Here is a 14,701-nt window from a genome sequence, read left to right on the forward strand (position 1 = left end):
CTCTATTTGAAAGCAAGGAGGGCTGTTTTTTATCATCATGCGCATACATCTCTTAGCCGGCTGCAGCTGCTCCCTTTCACCTGTCAGCATTGGCCGTACAGCAGTCGCCATCTGGTGGTCGCTCTCTCAATCCTGGCCGTATAGGAGTTCTCCCTCTGAACAAGCCGACAGCAACTATATTTCCTCTCTTTCTGCCGTGCGTTGGTCATACAAGGAAGGCTACAAACTACTCACTGTTGGTCGTACAGTGCTGGCCGTACTCTCTCTCCTCTCTTGCGACTGGCTGCATACAGTACAACAGCAGCACAGCAGCCGTATAACTTCCACAGGTTTGGCAACAATTGGCCTTTACTCTCTCACAATTCTGGCCGTGCAACAGGCAGGATCCGTGGCTGACTTGTGGACTGTTTTGGGACAGTTTTTGGTCAATTATTGGTGTTATTTTATCTTGTCTGTGGATCAAGATCCAGGCAAGAGCCCTGCAATTGCTTTGTGGAAAATCCAGTGCAAGTCTACACCAGCACCTTGAGTTCTTGTAAAAGCTTCTACTGAATAAAGAAGTTCCTACGGGGGGCAGCCGTTCTGGCTCAATGCGGTGTCTTTATATTATTGTGGCTTCCTTCTGTGTTTCATACTATGTTTGCATATTTGAAGTACATGTCTATTGTTCCAGGTCCCTGATCAGTTACACCCGACACTCTTGGCTGGGTCTATATGGACGGGAGCCTTGACCCCTATGCTCGGAGGTGATTCGACATTCTCGGATCTACGGTTGGGTGGTGAGCCTGAGCCTTCCATTGTTGACTTGGATTAACCATGTGTTTATGTTGTGTTTAGGGGGATCTTGGAGAGGGTTTGGTCGCCGACAAACCCCTAACAGGAAACCACCATATCTCAATTCCTAAGGTATTGTCCTTGGCACAAAAGTATTGTGAGGACACTGCTTGTATTCCTGGATCAGAAATAAAAACTAAAGGAGACCACCCTATCTTCAGCCCCTGCAGCACTTGTCACCAACCTAGACATTTTCCAATATGAAAGGGGTCTGGTGGACTCCAGGACGTCGAAATATTTGGAAAGTACAAGCTTTGGGAATGGGAGATTATCCTAGAATAAACATGATCACACTCCTAAAATTTAGGAGAGTTGCTATTTTTGGCCCGACTCTGATGGAAATTATGTTCGCGTCATTACATCTGGAATTGAGCAGATACCAAGAGTTGCCAAAGTACCTATGACAAACGGGCTACTAGTTGGGATATTTTTAGAGGTAAAGATTATGAGAGAACCCATCTCTTAGATTGAGACATGTGGCAAGAAAGTGGATCAAAGTGAGACAAGTGGCCTCACACTTGTCACTTCAGCTATTGTGTGGCTCTCCACTTGTCATTATAGTCTTCTCTTGCCATTTTAGCTCATGGGAAGGCCCAAATCTATAAATTGGAGTCCTCTCTCTTCAATTGGAGGAGGCTCTCTTGCTGCACACTAGCCTCTACCACCATTACAAGCTGCCCTAATGATGGCTACTCTCTTTCTCTCTCTCTTGAAGGCTGCCCATGAAGAATACCGGCTGTTGGGGACTGTTTTGGAGGCTTCCATCACGAAGAAATACTGAAGGCAAGGGTATTTAATCATTTTATTATAATTTCTAGCCACTATACTTGTACCAATCCTTGTACTTGCTACACTTGCTGTACCTGCCACTGTATCGGTTGTACGAAACAACCATTGTACCTTCTGTACCAACATTTGTACTTGATGTACTTGCTGTACCAACCACTGTACCAACTGTACCAACCATCGTACCTATTGTACCAACATTTATACTTGTTGTACCTAGCCACTGTACCTGCTATACCAACCATTGTACCTGCTGTACCAACCCTTGTACCTGTTGTACTGGTTGAATGGAGAGTTGTACTTGCTATACCAGCTCTATTGCATGAAGACCCGCGATTTTTGGGGAAGAATCAGTACCCACATGGAGATATATGGATTATATTGTTGGCTCGGCATTTCTATAGCCTATGTTCCAGCTTGGTAGCCTCGTGTTGGGCTGTGTTATGGCATTTGTATATGGACAATCCAGCATCTCCCGTGGGGAGAGTAAGGCCCTCAAAGCTTGCAAATGATATTATTTTCCTTGGGTAATAAAATACTCCAAGGGGGGGTCAGCCCATTCCGGCCTCTATGCAGTGTCAATGGTCACATGTGTGAGCTCCATTTTCAGCATTTGTGGATGTTTTGTCCAGCTTTTATGTTTTATGCAAAGTGATGATGGATATGTGTTAAGGCTGTGGCCATGTTTAAATGTTTTAATATGCATTGATGGTATCAACAAGTGTGTCAAAGCCTAAAGGCCCTAGTCCCCCGGGAACCGCAAGTTACAGCACTCCAATTGTCAAGATGAAGGGCTCCAAGGTGTTCCACAAAACAGGTCCTCTTGTCATTATCCTGAAAAAAGGCCAAACATGCTTGCAGCAAGTTGATGCTAGGTCAAATGACAAGCTTGTTAGAGTAATCGGTGCTCGCTCTGTCAAATATCCCCATCTTCCCCCCTGGGTGGTTGAAACATAGTAAAAGACCAGTAAATACGACTGAAATTCCAATCTTATTTGATCAAAAGTTTTCCCAAAAATCAGCGATGAGCCAGTCGGCCCTGAGCCGCTATCACACCAGACAATTTGAAACCCAACACGTGAATATAATACATCTCTCTCAAAAAAGAAGTTAACCAAGGCAATAAAACTTGCATGAAGAACACTTCAATCCAAGCATAGCATCTCTTCATCAGAACATAAAAATGTAGCAAGTAGTTCTTGACAAAACATGTACTATTATGCAGTCCATATTTACCTTGAGGACTACAAGCAGAGCATGGCTTCATCAAAACATAAAAGTATAGCAATAACTTATTGGCAAAATGTGTACGATTAAGCATTCCATATTTACCCGGATAAAAGAGCGCGAATATCGGTTGCGGAACTCAGAATCATCCAACTTCCGAATCTGAATCCACATTATAACTTAAATGGGTTCTATACAAGAAAACTCAGTCAAGCTCAAAATTCCACATTCAAACTAAGCCCTCATCATTCTATCATGACTTACTGCATATTTCATGTCGTCATAGTTTGTGTAGTCAACGATGCCCACTGTACCTGAAATTAAATCCTTACATATTTACTACAGACAATAGAAGGGGCAAAGCATAATTTCCTATTCATTTGCTTGTGATTTCATGTATGACTCACGGACAGAGCATGATACACAACCAATGGAACTTTGTTACAGTGAAGTTGCCAGTTACCTCCTGCTTCACGAAACACTTGAGCAAAGGAAACATCACCAGCTTTCCGCATATGGTCCTGCAGCAAGCAAAAATGATAGTCTTAATGATAAAGGCTTACAACACTTACAACTCCACAAGCTTTGTTTAATTTTTTTACTGTTTGTTAGAACCTACCTTCAAATCTTGCCATGAAGCTGACGGAGGAAGCTTTGACACATGCACTGGTATGAAACGCCCACACATAAAAATTGAGCAAACCTCTCTGGGACACTTTCACAAGCATGCTTCAAAGAGATTTGGTCAAACAGAATATTATCATCACAATATTAACCTCTGAACTCAGCTCTTCGGGGAACACCAGATCGCCCACTGCTGTAGTTGCTATGCCGATCAGTCGGTGGTGGCAGGCCACGGCCTCCATGAGCAAGCTCGACCTGCAACAGTCAAAAGGTCAACTATGCTACAGTAGTGAACAACATACAATCATACCATTCTGCTGTAGTCACTCTGTTTGTTCAGGTACCCTTCACAAAACACCAATCCAATGGACCCTCCAAAAGCATCAAACTAGGCTTGTACGTGCTTTTGTACAGACAGTATAGGTTTCAGCAGCCTTTGATATGTAGCCTTGTTGGGATATACATGCCAGAAATGTTCCACCTACCTGCAGCACTTAATATTGCCACATGTGTTGTTACAATCTCTAGCCACTGTAACCATTGAGGGTCCAATATTCATGGACTTGTTCATGCACAATGATTGGCTCCACTTTGTCCTCTTTCTCCACAATACTACCAATTCTACAAGATGCCTCTTTGCTAGAATCTCTTCACGATTATCCTTGGACTAGCCCTGGAATGCTTGAGAAGGGTCCTTCAAACAGAGCCCCTTAATAGCTAATAGATGATACTTTGCAACCTTCAATACCTAAGAGTCTTTACACCAAAGAGATAAATAAACTAAGACTCGTTACTTTAAATCCTCAAAAACTTCCTACAAATGTGTTGTGCCCATGGCTAGCAACAGCCTTTCAAAACAACTTGTATTGCTCGCCAACAACAGGACTTCACAATGTCGAGATCCTTCCTGGCAAGGCCATCAGTGTCAAACCAGCTGGACATGAGCCATGAGGAGGTGCTCATGGACATGAGCTATGTCAGGTGGCCATAGAGCTATGGCGGGAGGACATAGAGCTATGGCGGGAGGACATAGAGCTAAGGAACCCCAAGGCATGCATGATGACGAGATTCCCATGGGCATGAATAATGGTAGGTGGCCATAGGAATTGGTCCAATGTGGCAATTTAACATAAAGCCTTCACAAGACCCAAAGGCATGCACCATGAGGAGATTCCCATGGACATATTTTATGTTAGATGGCCATAGGAATTTGATCCAATATGGCAAGTCCCCATAAAACCTTGGACTCCATACATGCGCCTAGACGAGATTCCCAAGGACATTTTATGGGCGTTTCCCGTTGCTTTTTGGCCCACCATGGCAAGTCCATATGGAAATTTAGCCATTGGTACATGGCAATAGAGAGGCTACACCACATGATAAATACAAAGCTTGACAAGATGGGCTGGTTTTTTTATATCTTGTTTTCGGAGATTTATGTTGTGTTGCTTGTTGCTTGGAAAATAATTTGTGCGCTGAATTGTCTTCTCACATGGACATAGCCTAGATTTGCATGTGAATTGCCCATGGCCTCGAGGACACCTAAGGATACCTTAGATAGGTGTGATCTAACACTTACAGTTCAAACTACACACTAACAAGTGTTCAAATGTGTTTTGTAGGTGGTAAGTGTGAGGGACTCCTCCCAAGGATCACCTAATACACATGCATAAACAAGATTAGTACAAAACAAAGAAGGGTGCAGGCAAGCTCACCACCCACCAACCTTAGATTCGTGCCCACAAATCTCTCTCCAACCAGTGGGGCTAAGGTTCCACTCCCACGAGTCCATGCCAACCAACCTTGGCATCCCGCACCACCAGAGCCTGTCCATTGGGGCAAGAGTATCCGTGATCCGCCATGTCCATGGCAAGAGTACGCCCCTTGGTCCAAGTCCAAACCACAATGAATCAATAATAACCCAAAACTCACTTGTATAGTGCTTATTGTTGCCAATCATAAATAGCCAATAACCTTGGATTTATTAAATCTGAACCTTAGCCACTTGAATCTACTTGCTTTTCCTAATCCTAGGGCTCCCCTAACCTTGCTAGATTAGTCCCAATCCCAAGAATTAGTGCTGCGCACGTACCAGGAAGTATTAATCCAAATCCATTTATTAATATACCTAGATGAATCCAGGAACATGCCCAAATTCACCTTTTAGGAACGTGCATGTTATAAATTATATACCTAGATGAATCCAGAAACATGCCCAAATTCACCTTTTAGGAACGTGCATGTTATATACTCATGGTGGTCAACCCACAAGACTATATAATTATCAACTCCATTATGCATAGTATGGACTAGATACTACGACATCCCCACTAACATCATCAATGCCCAATAGTGGGTGTAGAACTCTGTATCAAGATATGCTCTCACACACACACACACATAAGAGCATATATTCACACAAAGCCCTTTGTACTGAGTTTCTGTCAAACCTCCAAAGATGCAAGGTAGACCCAACCATAATGAAGCCTAGCACTAAGGAAAGTAGCAAATAGAAAGAATTAGTACAGCAAATAAGTAGTTGATAGGGTAAATGCGCCGCTAAAGATAGAAAGAATAAGCACAATATCAATTGACCGCAACGTGGACGAAAACTTCACAATGTGAAATCTACATGTCCGCTAATACCGCTGAATTATATACCTAGATGAATCCAAGAACATGTCCAAATTCACCTTTTAGGAACGTGCATGTTATATACTCATGGTAGTCAACCCACAAGACTATATAACTATCAACTCCATTATGCATATAGTATGGACTAGATACTACAACATCCCCACTAACGTCATCAATGCCCGATAGTGGGTGCAGAACTCTGTATCAAGACATGCTCTCACTCGCACTCCACACAAACACACACACAAACACACACACACACACACATAAGAGCATATATTCACACAAAGCCCTTCGTACTGAGTTTCTATCAAACCTCCGGAGATGCAGGCCAGACTCGGCCATAATGAAGCCTAGTACTAAGGGAAGTAGCAAATAGAAAGAATTAGTGTAGCAAATAAGTAGTTGATAGGGCAAATGCACCGCTAAAGATAGAAAGAATAAGCACAATATCAATTGCACACAACTCGGCTGAAAACTTCACAATGTGAAATCTGCATGTCCGCTAATATGGCTGAATTATATACCTAGATGAATCTAGGAACATGCCCAAATTCACCTTTTATGAACGTGCATGTTACATACTCATGGTAGTCAACCCACAAGACTATATAACTATCAACTCCATTATGGACTAAATTCACACACAGCTCTTCGTACTGAGTTTTTGTCAAACCTCCGAAGATGCACGGCAGACTCAGCCATAATGAAGCCTAGCACTAAGGGAAGTAGCAAATAGAAAGAATTAGTACAGCAAATAAGTAGTTGATAGGGCAAATGCACCGCTAAAGATAGAAAGAATTAGCACAATATCAACTGGATGCAAACCCATTTATTAAGTTTAAATGTGTTTTATAACCTTCTAGTGTAAATCCTATTGATGTGTCCAAAGACCAAATTCACTAAGTCCAAGCAATGGGAACAACCCACCTTGGGCATGCCTCGAAGTGCCCGTCCCACACAAGCAAGAGTATGGACTGCCTACTCACATGCCCACAAGGTGAGGATGGACCTCGACACCTTTCCCCGGAGACAATCATCACAACCATGCGAGAAATTCAGCCTAACTTACATCAAATGATCCACATTAGCATTTACGCTTTTCATGTTCAGCTTGATCTCTAACAAAAACCAACTAAGAACAAGTAGACTTTTACATTAATTTGGAAACTTGTACATGGCTAACAAGTGGAATAGTGCTTCCAAGAGTTCCTACATCCAAAACATGTTCTCGACCTCTATGCATAAAACTAATCTTCTTTGTTTTGTAATCTTTCTTGGACTCTATACGAGTGTGCCACGGCATTCCCAACTAAACATCACATCCAGTGAGGGAAGCAACCAAGAAGTTCTCATGATCCAAATATCCATATATATTAATACGGAGTTTGCCTATGATTGGCGTAACATCAACTCCTCTTCCCTCAAAAGTTCCATCAGCATTCAGCTGCATACCAAAATCTGATACATTCAGTCCAAGAGATGCAACCATATGCACCAAAATGAAGTTTTCTGTAGATGCATCATCAAAAAAAGACAGTTTGATTACGCAATTTACCCCATAATTTGCATAATGTTCTACTATTTGATGATTGTCCTGTATTTTCCTGCACATCCAGAATCACTTTCAAACTAGGCTTCGTTGCAGGTGCATCCATGTTCTTGGGATTTTGTGGGGCATTTAGCATACATGTGTCCCTTATCCCCAGATTTGAAGCATTTTCCATCATGCATATAAACCTCCTTTGCTGTTTGGACAACCCATAATCATTCTTTTGACCCCTCCGGCTTCTTCCTCGAGTAATCCTTTGACTCTTGTGCATCTCTCGATATATTCTTAGGTGGCTGTCCACCCTTTTTATGGTCAAAACCAGATCTGCCTTTTGATTTAGATAGACCTGAAAATTGCTTATTGTTGGCCCACTTCATGTATAAGTTCTCAGCAACAGTTGTCGAATGCATCAACTGTTGTAGAGTCTGATTTGGATAAACTTCCAAACCTTGCTTAATGATATAATATGATGAAGCCCTGACTCATACTTACGCTTCTTCTTAGCATCCATAAGCTTCATAAAAGGGGTAACCTTCAATAAGACTTTCCAATACTTTGCGGTGTAAGAAGAAATTGATTCCCCTTCACCATGTGAGATCCAATCCCACTCTTTCTACACATCTTTAGCAAAATTAGGAGGCAAGAATTGAGCATAAAATTGCTCTTTAAATTCAGCCCAAGTCACGGCAGCCGAACGATCAAGAATCTTGACCATCCATCAATCACTAGCCATATCTTTAAGATGCGTTCCCACATGCCTCAACTTGGACTTCTCAAAGAAATCCTCATTCATAAAAGCAATTTCAAATTGATGTATGAAAGCAAGTGCACGGGACATATCAAATTTTCCATTGTTATTCTCAAACTTTACATCTTCATCCCCAGACTTAAACTCCTTAGTCTTCTTCGCACGAGAAGTGTGCCAAGAAGTGTCTGCATGTTTATGTGTTCTGCGAGGAGGACAACTTCATTCCCTCTTACTACATACATAAGAATCACTTCTTGAAAGCACTTGAATATGTGGTCCTGCTTATTGAGAAGCAGCACGTGGAGTACGGCTAGACGACTCATCTCTTATGGGAATAGGCTTGTGAGGTTTCTTTACATCTTCTATGCCTTCCAAACAAATGGGTTTCTTAAAAACCAGATTGCCTTCAGCATCCTTTACCAAATGCCCACGTGTATACAAATATGCAACTACCAACTCCTTAGGCTCCTCAATCCCCATAGACTGAGATATAGCTTCAAAAGCAATCTCCTCAACTGTAGCCTCTTGCCAGTCAGCCATAATCTGTTGCACCTATGGGTCCTCTTTCAAGGCACCGCTCCAATCTGTAGCATCCCACCACAGCCAAGCCAGAGAACACACCCACCAGGAGGTTCCGTAACACCACACACCACCCAGTCAGTAAGGCTTTCACAGCACTCTTACACATGAACACACATGCTGTGACATAGAGGAAGCCTGCATACCTTTAATCGCAGCCCTTAAGCACTCTATAGAAACCTTAATGCACAACGCATAAGAGAAGAGAGAGAGAGATAGACTGGTTTTCAGTGTATGTATTATGTACATAGAGAAGGTTGCATGTATGCTTGGCCATAGGCCTTCCCAAAAGGGCTATTGACTACTTCTATTGCCTATACACGATCCAACTCCAAGAGGGAGATAGATGAAATGATGCAAAAGATGCTTGGCAACTTTCTATTGCTATCAGCCTGTATTTAATCCCACAGCTCAGTAAATGTCAAATAAAATGTTATCAATTCACACGTGTAGTCATGACTACTACCAACAAATCACGAGATGATGTCGACTGGATGCTACATGCCCTAAATGCACCTAAAGCTGCACAATGAGGGATTTAGATCTGGGATTAGCCATGGCACTACCTTGTGCACGTGACATCCCCTCCTACTGAGCTTGATGACGGGAATCCAACGTTTTATGTCTTTGACTTGATTGTCATCATCCCTTAACTACTCTGGGATTCCAACTTTGTCATACTTCTTCCCTGGCAAGTAAACCGAGTTTCTAGTTTAGCCTCTAATTCCACTCCATCCATGACTGTACATCTGTTCCAGTTGTCCCTTTTTGCTTGCATACCCACGTCCCTTAAAGCACTAATGACTTATGACTGAGGTTGATCATGGCACCTAACTGAGGTTGCACCTCCTGTTCCCAAGAAGCCACTGAGGTTCCATGGGCTAAATGTTGACGATTCACCTAATGCATGCCAAACCTTCCTAATGCTTCTTAACTGCTTGGGTTTACTTTGCAAGTTGCTTGGACCTGTACACCCCTTATGACAATGCCCTTGTGGTGCAAGTATGACGCCCCTAGGGTGGAGGCTGGTCCTCACGCGATGAAGGTAGGGTGGGTGTGACTACTAATCCGTGTATGGAAACTTTACATATTCTAATGTGAAGCTGTGGGACCTACGGTGCTTGGTGATGTGGCTGCACTTGATGCTCTGATACCAATGTGACAGTGTGGAAGCCTACATGCCTTTAATCACAGCCCTTAAGGCTTAAGCACTCTATAGAACCTTAATTCAAAACGCGAGAGAAGAGAGAGAGAGAGAGAGACACTGGTTTTCAATGTATGTATTATGTACATAGAAAAGGTCACATGTATGCTTGGCCATAGGCCTTTCCAAAAGGGCTACTGATTACATCTACTGCCTATACATAATCCAACTCCAAGAGGGAGATAGATGAAACCATGCAAAACATGCTATTGCTATATATATGATGATTTGCAAATTGCTAGAGGTCAGCCACCTTCTATAGCTGTCAGCCTGTATTTAATCCCACAACTGGGTAAAATGTCAAATAAAATGTTATCGCTTCACATGTGTGGTCATAGCTACTACCGATTGATCATGAGACGCTGCCGACTGGATACTACATGCTCACTCTCGATGAATATCTAGTTTAGTAATAATGATGATAAGATGGATGCTGATATTTTACATTCTCGGTTGCATCAATTCACTCTTATTTTTCTGTAGTTCATCAATTCAAACCAGATAAGGTCATGCTCACCGCTACGCACCTCCCAAGAGGTACTAGCATATGGTGGCATGATTGGTCAAGTACTGCATGGCTTTTCATATGGGGCTACTTGCCAATGGTCTCCTTTTGAGAGGGCCTCAAGACATGTCTTTTTCCCCCTCAGTATATATGGAATGGGTTGAGAACAAGTTCCAAGGAATCCTGAAAAATCACAGCCCATCCTCGCACATGCAAACAGGGTCACCCATTCGAAACTACAATTACAAAAGCCCGACAAGGAACACACAGGTGCTTTCTTGCATGGACTAGACCAACAAATCTAGTGCGATGTCTACAGTTTTTGTCCCCAAACACTCGCGATTTCCGTGCAACTCGCCCAAAACATGGAGATGAAGTACAACCATGGCAAGCCCCAAACTTTCGAGTGTCCGTGCCCAACTCCACCCTTATTGGCAGTAATAAGACACAACCACAGGGCTTCCGAGGCCATGTCAAAGTCCACCAAAGCCACTGGCTCCAAGTCCAAGGGGGCTCACCAACAACTGACCTCAGACCAAAAGGCTACTAAGGGCATTTTAAGAGCCCCAACAACAGAGTTACAGCAATACCGACAAGAACATCAGTGCTTCTTCCGTCATATTGTGGGGCATCCCAAGCATGAGTGCCCTAGAAGGCAGCCTTCTTCCACTAGTATACTTGCAAGATGGGGTTTCCCCCATAGAGCTTGTTGTTCCACAAGAACAGAACTCCACTAATAATTCTGAGAATCAACAAGATGGGAGTTCCACACCAAACAAGAAGTCACCTGAGCTACTCTAAGTGTCATGGTCTCATAGAAGGCCAGTACATCGTGGTCTTGTGGCAATACAGAGGACGTTATCTCCGAGCGAGTTACCCAACAAACTCACTTAGAGTTGACTTCAGTAGATAGGCTCATATGCAGTTTGTTGCAAGCATGCATCGTGGAGTTCAATCAATAGCACATACTGCTAGAAAAGTGAGTAGACAAGTGAGAACTAGAAGGTGGATTTCGTGCCTGATTTAATAGTCACATCCTTAACTAGTGCAGATGCGATTTGAGGCATAAAGTGGTTTCTTCAGTACCAATCTTACGCTGGAGCAAGTATCTATTAAGCATAACTAAGAATGTTCACGATCTAATCTTTCAAGGCATAATCGGTACCCCATAAGTTTCACTCAGCTCTAGTATAGAGCGGGAAGTTCCACTTAGTCTCGTAGGCTAATTATCACCCTCCATTGCAATCATAGGTAGTTCATAGCCCTAATAGTGTGGTTGTTACCACTAGTTCTCATTTTCATATCACTAACCATGTTGCTAACCGTGAGAATGAGTGTTCTCAAGACATGGTGAAGTCTATAACAAAAAGGAGAAAAACAACACAAAGACGAGATGAAAAGAATGTCACACACAAGCGACATACGGATGTTCCAGGTTTTGGATACTCTTAGACAGCTTTGTCCACCACCAAGTCAACTCAAAAAGACGAGTTCCGTCATCCATTGATGAATAACGAAGACAAGGGGATTTTGCCTACAAGTCAGGTCAAGTTCCAATCCAAGAAGGCAATGTTTTCCGATCCCATTCCAAAGGCCCCTCTGATGTCAGAAGCACCAATAGCCCCACCAACAAGTTAAGGAGGGAATGTCATGTGCACCAACTATATTAGGGTGGCACGTAACCATAATGCTACATTTAGCACACTAATGATACCTTTTTTGATGGGCACTCTGCATTGAGCCCTTTTTTGATGGGCACTCTGAATTGAGCCCTTGTCCAGGGACACATCGCCAAGCACAATCTCACATCATTTGTGCAAGTCCCGCGCATGTCAGATTGTAACCCACTTGCAAGCTCTGATGATGTGCGTCGGTTCCGAGCACTTATTAGGCCCCCCGATCGTGTGCTCCACGTGTGAAAGCCTTAAGTCATAAGCTCACTAGAAATGTGACAGAGGATCTAGATGGCAATTGAGGGGCCATGGGCATAGGCAAGGCAGCCCATGGGCACCCATTTGGGGGCCCAGACTCTTAAGCACAAGAGCCTATGGCTTGGCCGACCATAAGGTGCTCCACATATGGGAGAAAAAGGACATTTTGTCCATCATCACCAAGTCGACCTACTTCGCCTATAGGACCTCCTTGATGCCATTCTTGCATCCCATCATATATGCCTTGAAGCTCCAGCCAGCCCTCAGGCAAGCAGAGGTGCATGAGCAGTATGAGCAGTGCGTTTCTAGCCAGCCGTGTTGGCAAGAGGAAAACACAGATCATCAGTTCTAAAAGTTCCCTGCAGCAAGGGACTGGTCATGTCAGTCCCGGGCATCCCTACGTCAAGGAAGGAGCGTGTGTCTCTTTGTGAGAAACCCTAAATTCAGGTCAGCCATCATCTAGCGCAGATTCAGCCCATCATTTGTACTCAATTCAGTTGCAACAACATAAGCAAATACACCGGCAAGCGGTGGAGGCCCTGAAGTGGGTTGGGACCTAGTACCGTGTGCTGTGCAAAGCTCCCCGTTCTCTCACTATCTTTCTTTCTCTCTTCCAAATCAGTAAGTTAAGCACGCCTTAATCGATTACCATTAAAAAAGCTTCCCCTGGGCCTCATGTGAAACCTACAGCTGTACAGATGCTATTCTTTCTTCTATGTGTTGGCCCCTATTGCCCGTGCTGTTTTAACCAGCTCCTACTGCATTGAACGCTGGCCATGGTGTTGCTTCTTCGTTTCATACTGCCCAGTGCTGTTCAGATGCTGTTCTTTCTTCTATGTGTTGGCCCCTATTGCCCGTGCAGTTTTAACCAGCTCCTACTGCATTGAACGCTCGCCATGGTGTTGCTTCTTCGTTTCATACTGCCCAGTGCTGTTCAGATGCTATTCTTTCTTCTATGTGTTGGCCCCTATTGCCCGTGCTGTTTTAACCAGATCCTACTGCATTGAACGCTAGCCATGGTGTTGCTTCTTTGTTTCATACTGCCCAGTGCTGTTCCATGCTTGCCATGCTGCCCTGAAGCTGCCCGGTGCTATTTCTTGCTTGCCCGTACCAGAAAGCTGCCTACACTACCTGAGGAGCTGATCGTAACATTCTAAGCTGTCCTACACATGGTTGAGAGCAGAAACCTTTCATTTGGTGTTCCTTCAAGGCGCCCGGGAGATTGCCAGAGGGCTGGTCAATGTAATTTTCAAGGCCCCACAGGTGTTCACACCGTCAACAAGTAAGGTGGTTGCTTCATAATTCTATCATTTTGTTGGATATCCAACAGTTGGTACTCTGTTTGGGCACTCTTGAAATTGGAGCTATTCAGCCCGGCAGGTTGCCAGTTAAATATTTTGAAATCTGCTAGGCAGGTAAGCAGATGACCTAGCCAGGGCTGTGGATTTGGTTTTAACAAAAGTTTTGGAGAACCTACCGGCAGATCACCGGTAAAGAGAGCTTTGGATAACCTACCAGGCACGTGGCTTGGTAGAGAGAGAGAGTAGCACAGACACTACTACATCAAATCAATTTGCTTTTATTTAAAATATCTTGGAAATCCATAACTGCGGGTGGAGAATTCCCTAGGTACATGTGAAGCTTTGTATTCAACTTCCCCTTTTTGTTACTAAAATAATCTAAGTAAGAAGGGGGGGACCGGCCCATCTTTGGCCCTTACTTTGGACTTTTATTCACAGCATTCATACACTGGCAGAGTAATGCATTTGTCTAGTGCGCATTCTGTTGTTAATTAAGTGGATACTTAAGGTCTCCGGGTACCACGAGCCCGTTACAATTAGCACTGCAAAGAGTTAAACATCCTTCTCGCCCAAGCTTGTCATCTAGTTTGACCCATCCAGTGCTGCCTAACACAGTCCCAACATCAAGATGGTGCTCCTTCCTATCTACCTCTTTATCCACCTTTTCCACTTGCATCAGCAGGGCTTGCATCACTGCTGCCTTCTCTCCCTCATGCTTAGACGTGCCCTATGACACAATTTCCTAACTTACCCCAGTAATATTGTTGCCACAA

The 14,701-nt window shown here is 43.5% G+C and overlaps 1 protein-coding gene across 4 annotated transcripts in view; it reads right to left on the minus strand.

Annotated features, from left to right (window-relative positions):
- LOC147605114 (serine/arginine-rich splicing factor SR30-like) overlaps nucleotides 1–14,701 on the minus strand; it is a 35,998-nt gene that overhangs the window by 18,500 nt on the left and 2,797 nt on the right. For 3 of the 4 annotated variants that reach the window (XM_086794249.1, XM_086794250.1, XM_086794251.1), the window contains 5 exons: nucleotides 3,624–3,726; nucleotides 3,467–3,513; nucleotides 3,311–3,368; nucleotides 3,112–3,161; nucleotides 2,953–3,009 (listed from right to left, as the gene is read on the minus strand). In XM_086794249.1, coding sequence (XP_086650375.1) covers nucleotides 2,953–3,009; nucleotides 3,112–3,161; nucleotides 3,311–3,368; nucleotides 3,467–3,513; nucleotides 3,624–3,726 — 315 coding nt within the window. The remainder of the gene's footprint in view (nucleotides 1–2,952; nucleotides 3,010–3,111; nucleotides 3,162–3,310; nucleotides 3,369–3,466; nucleotides 3,514–3,623; nucleotides 3,727–14,701) is intronic. The other variant, XM_086794252.1, reaches the window with a different exon arrangement.

Source organism: Cibotium barometz, chromosome 60, assembly GCF_041138505.1.
Source record: "Cibotium barometz isolate CiBa-2024 chromosome 60, ASM4113850v1, whole genome shotgun sequence".
NCBI classification, from domain to species: Eukaryota; Viridiplantae; Streptophyta; class Polypodiopsida; order Cyatheales; family Cibotiaceae; genus Cibotium; species Cibotium barometz.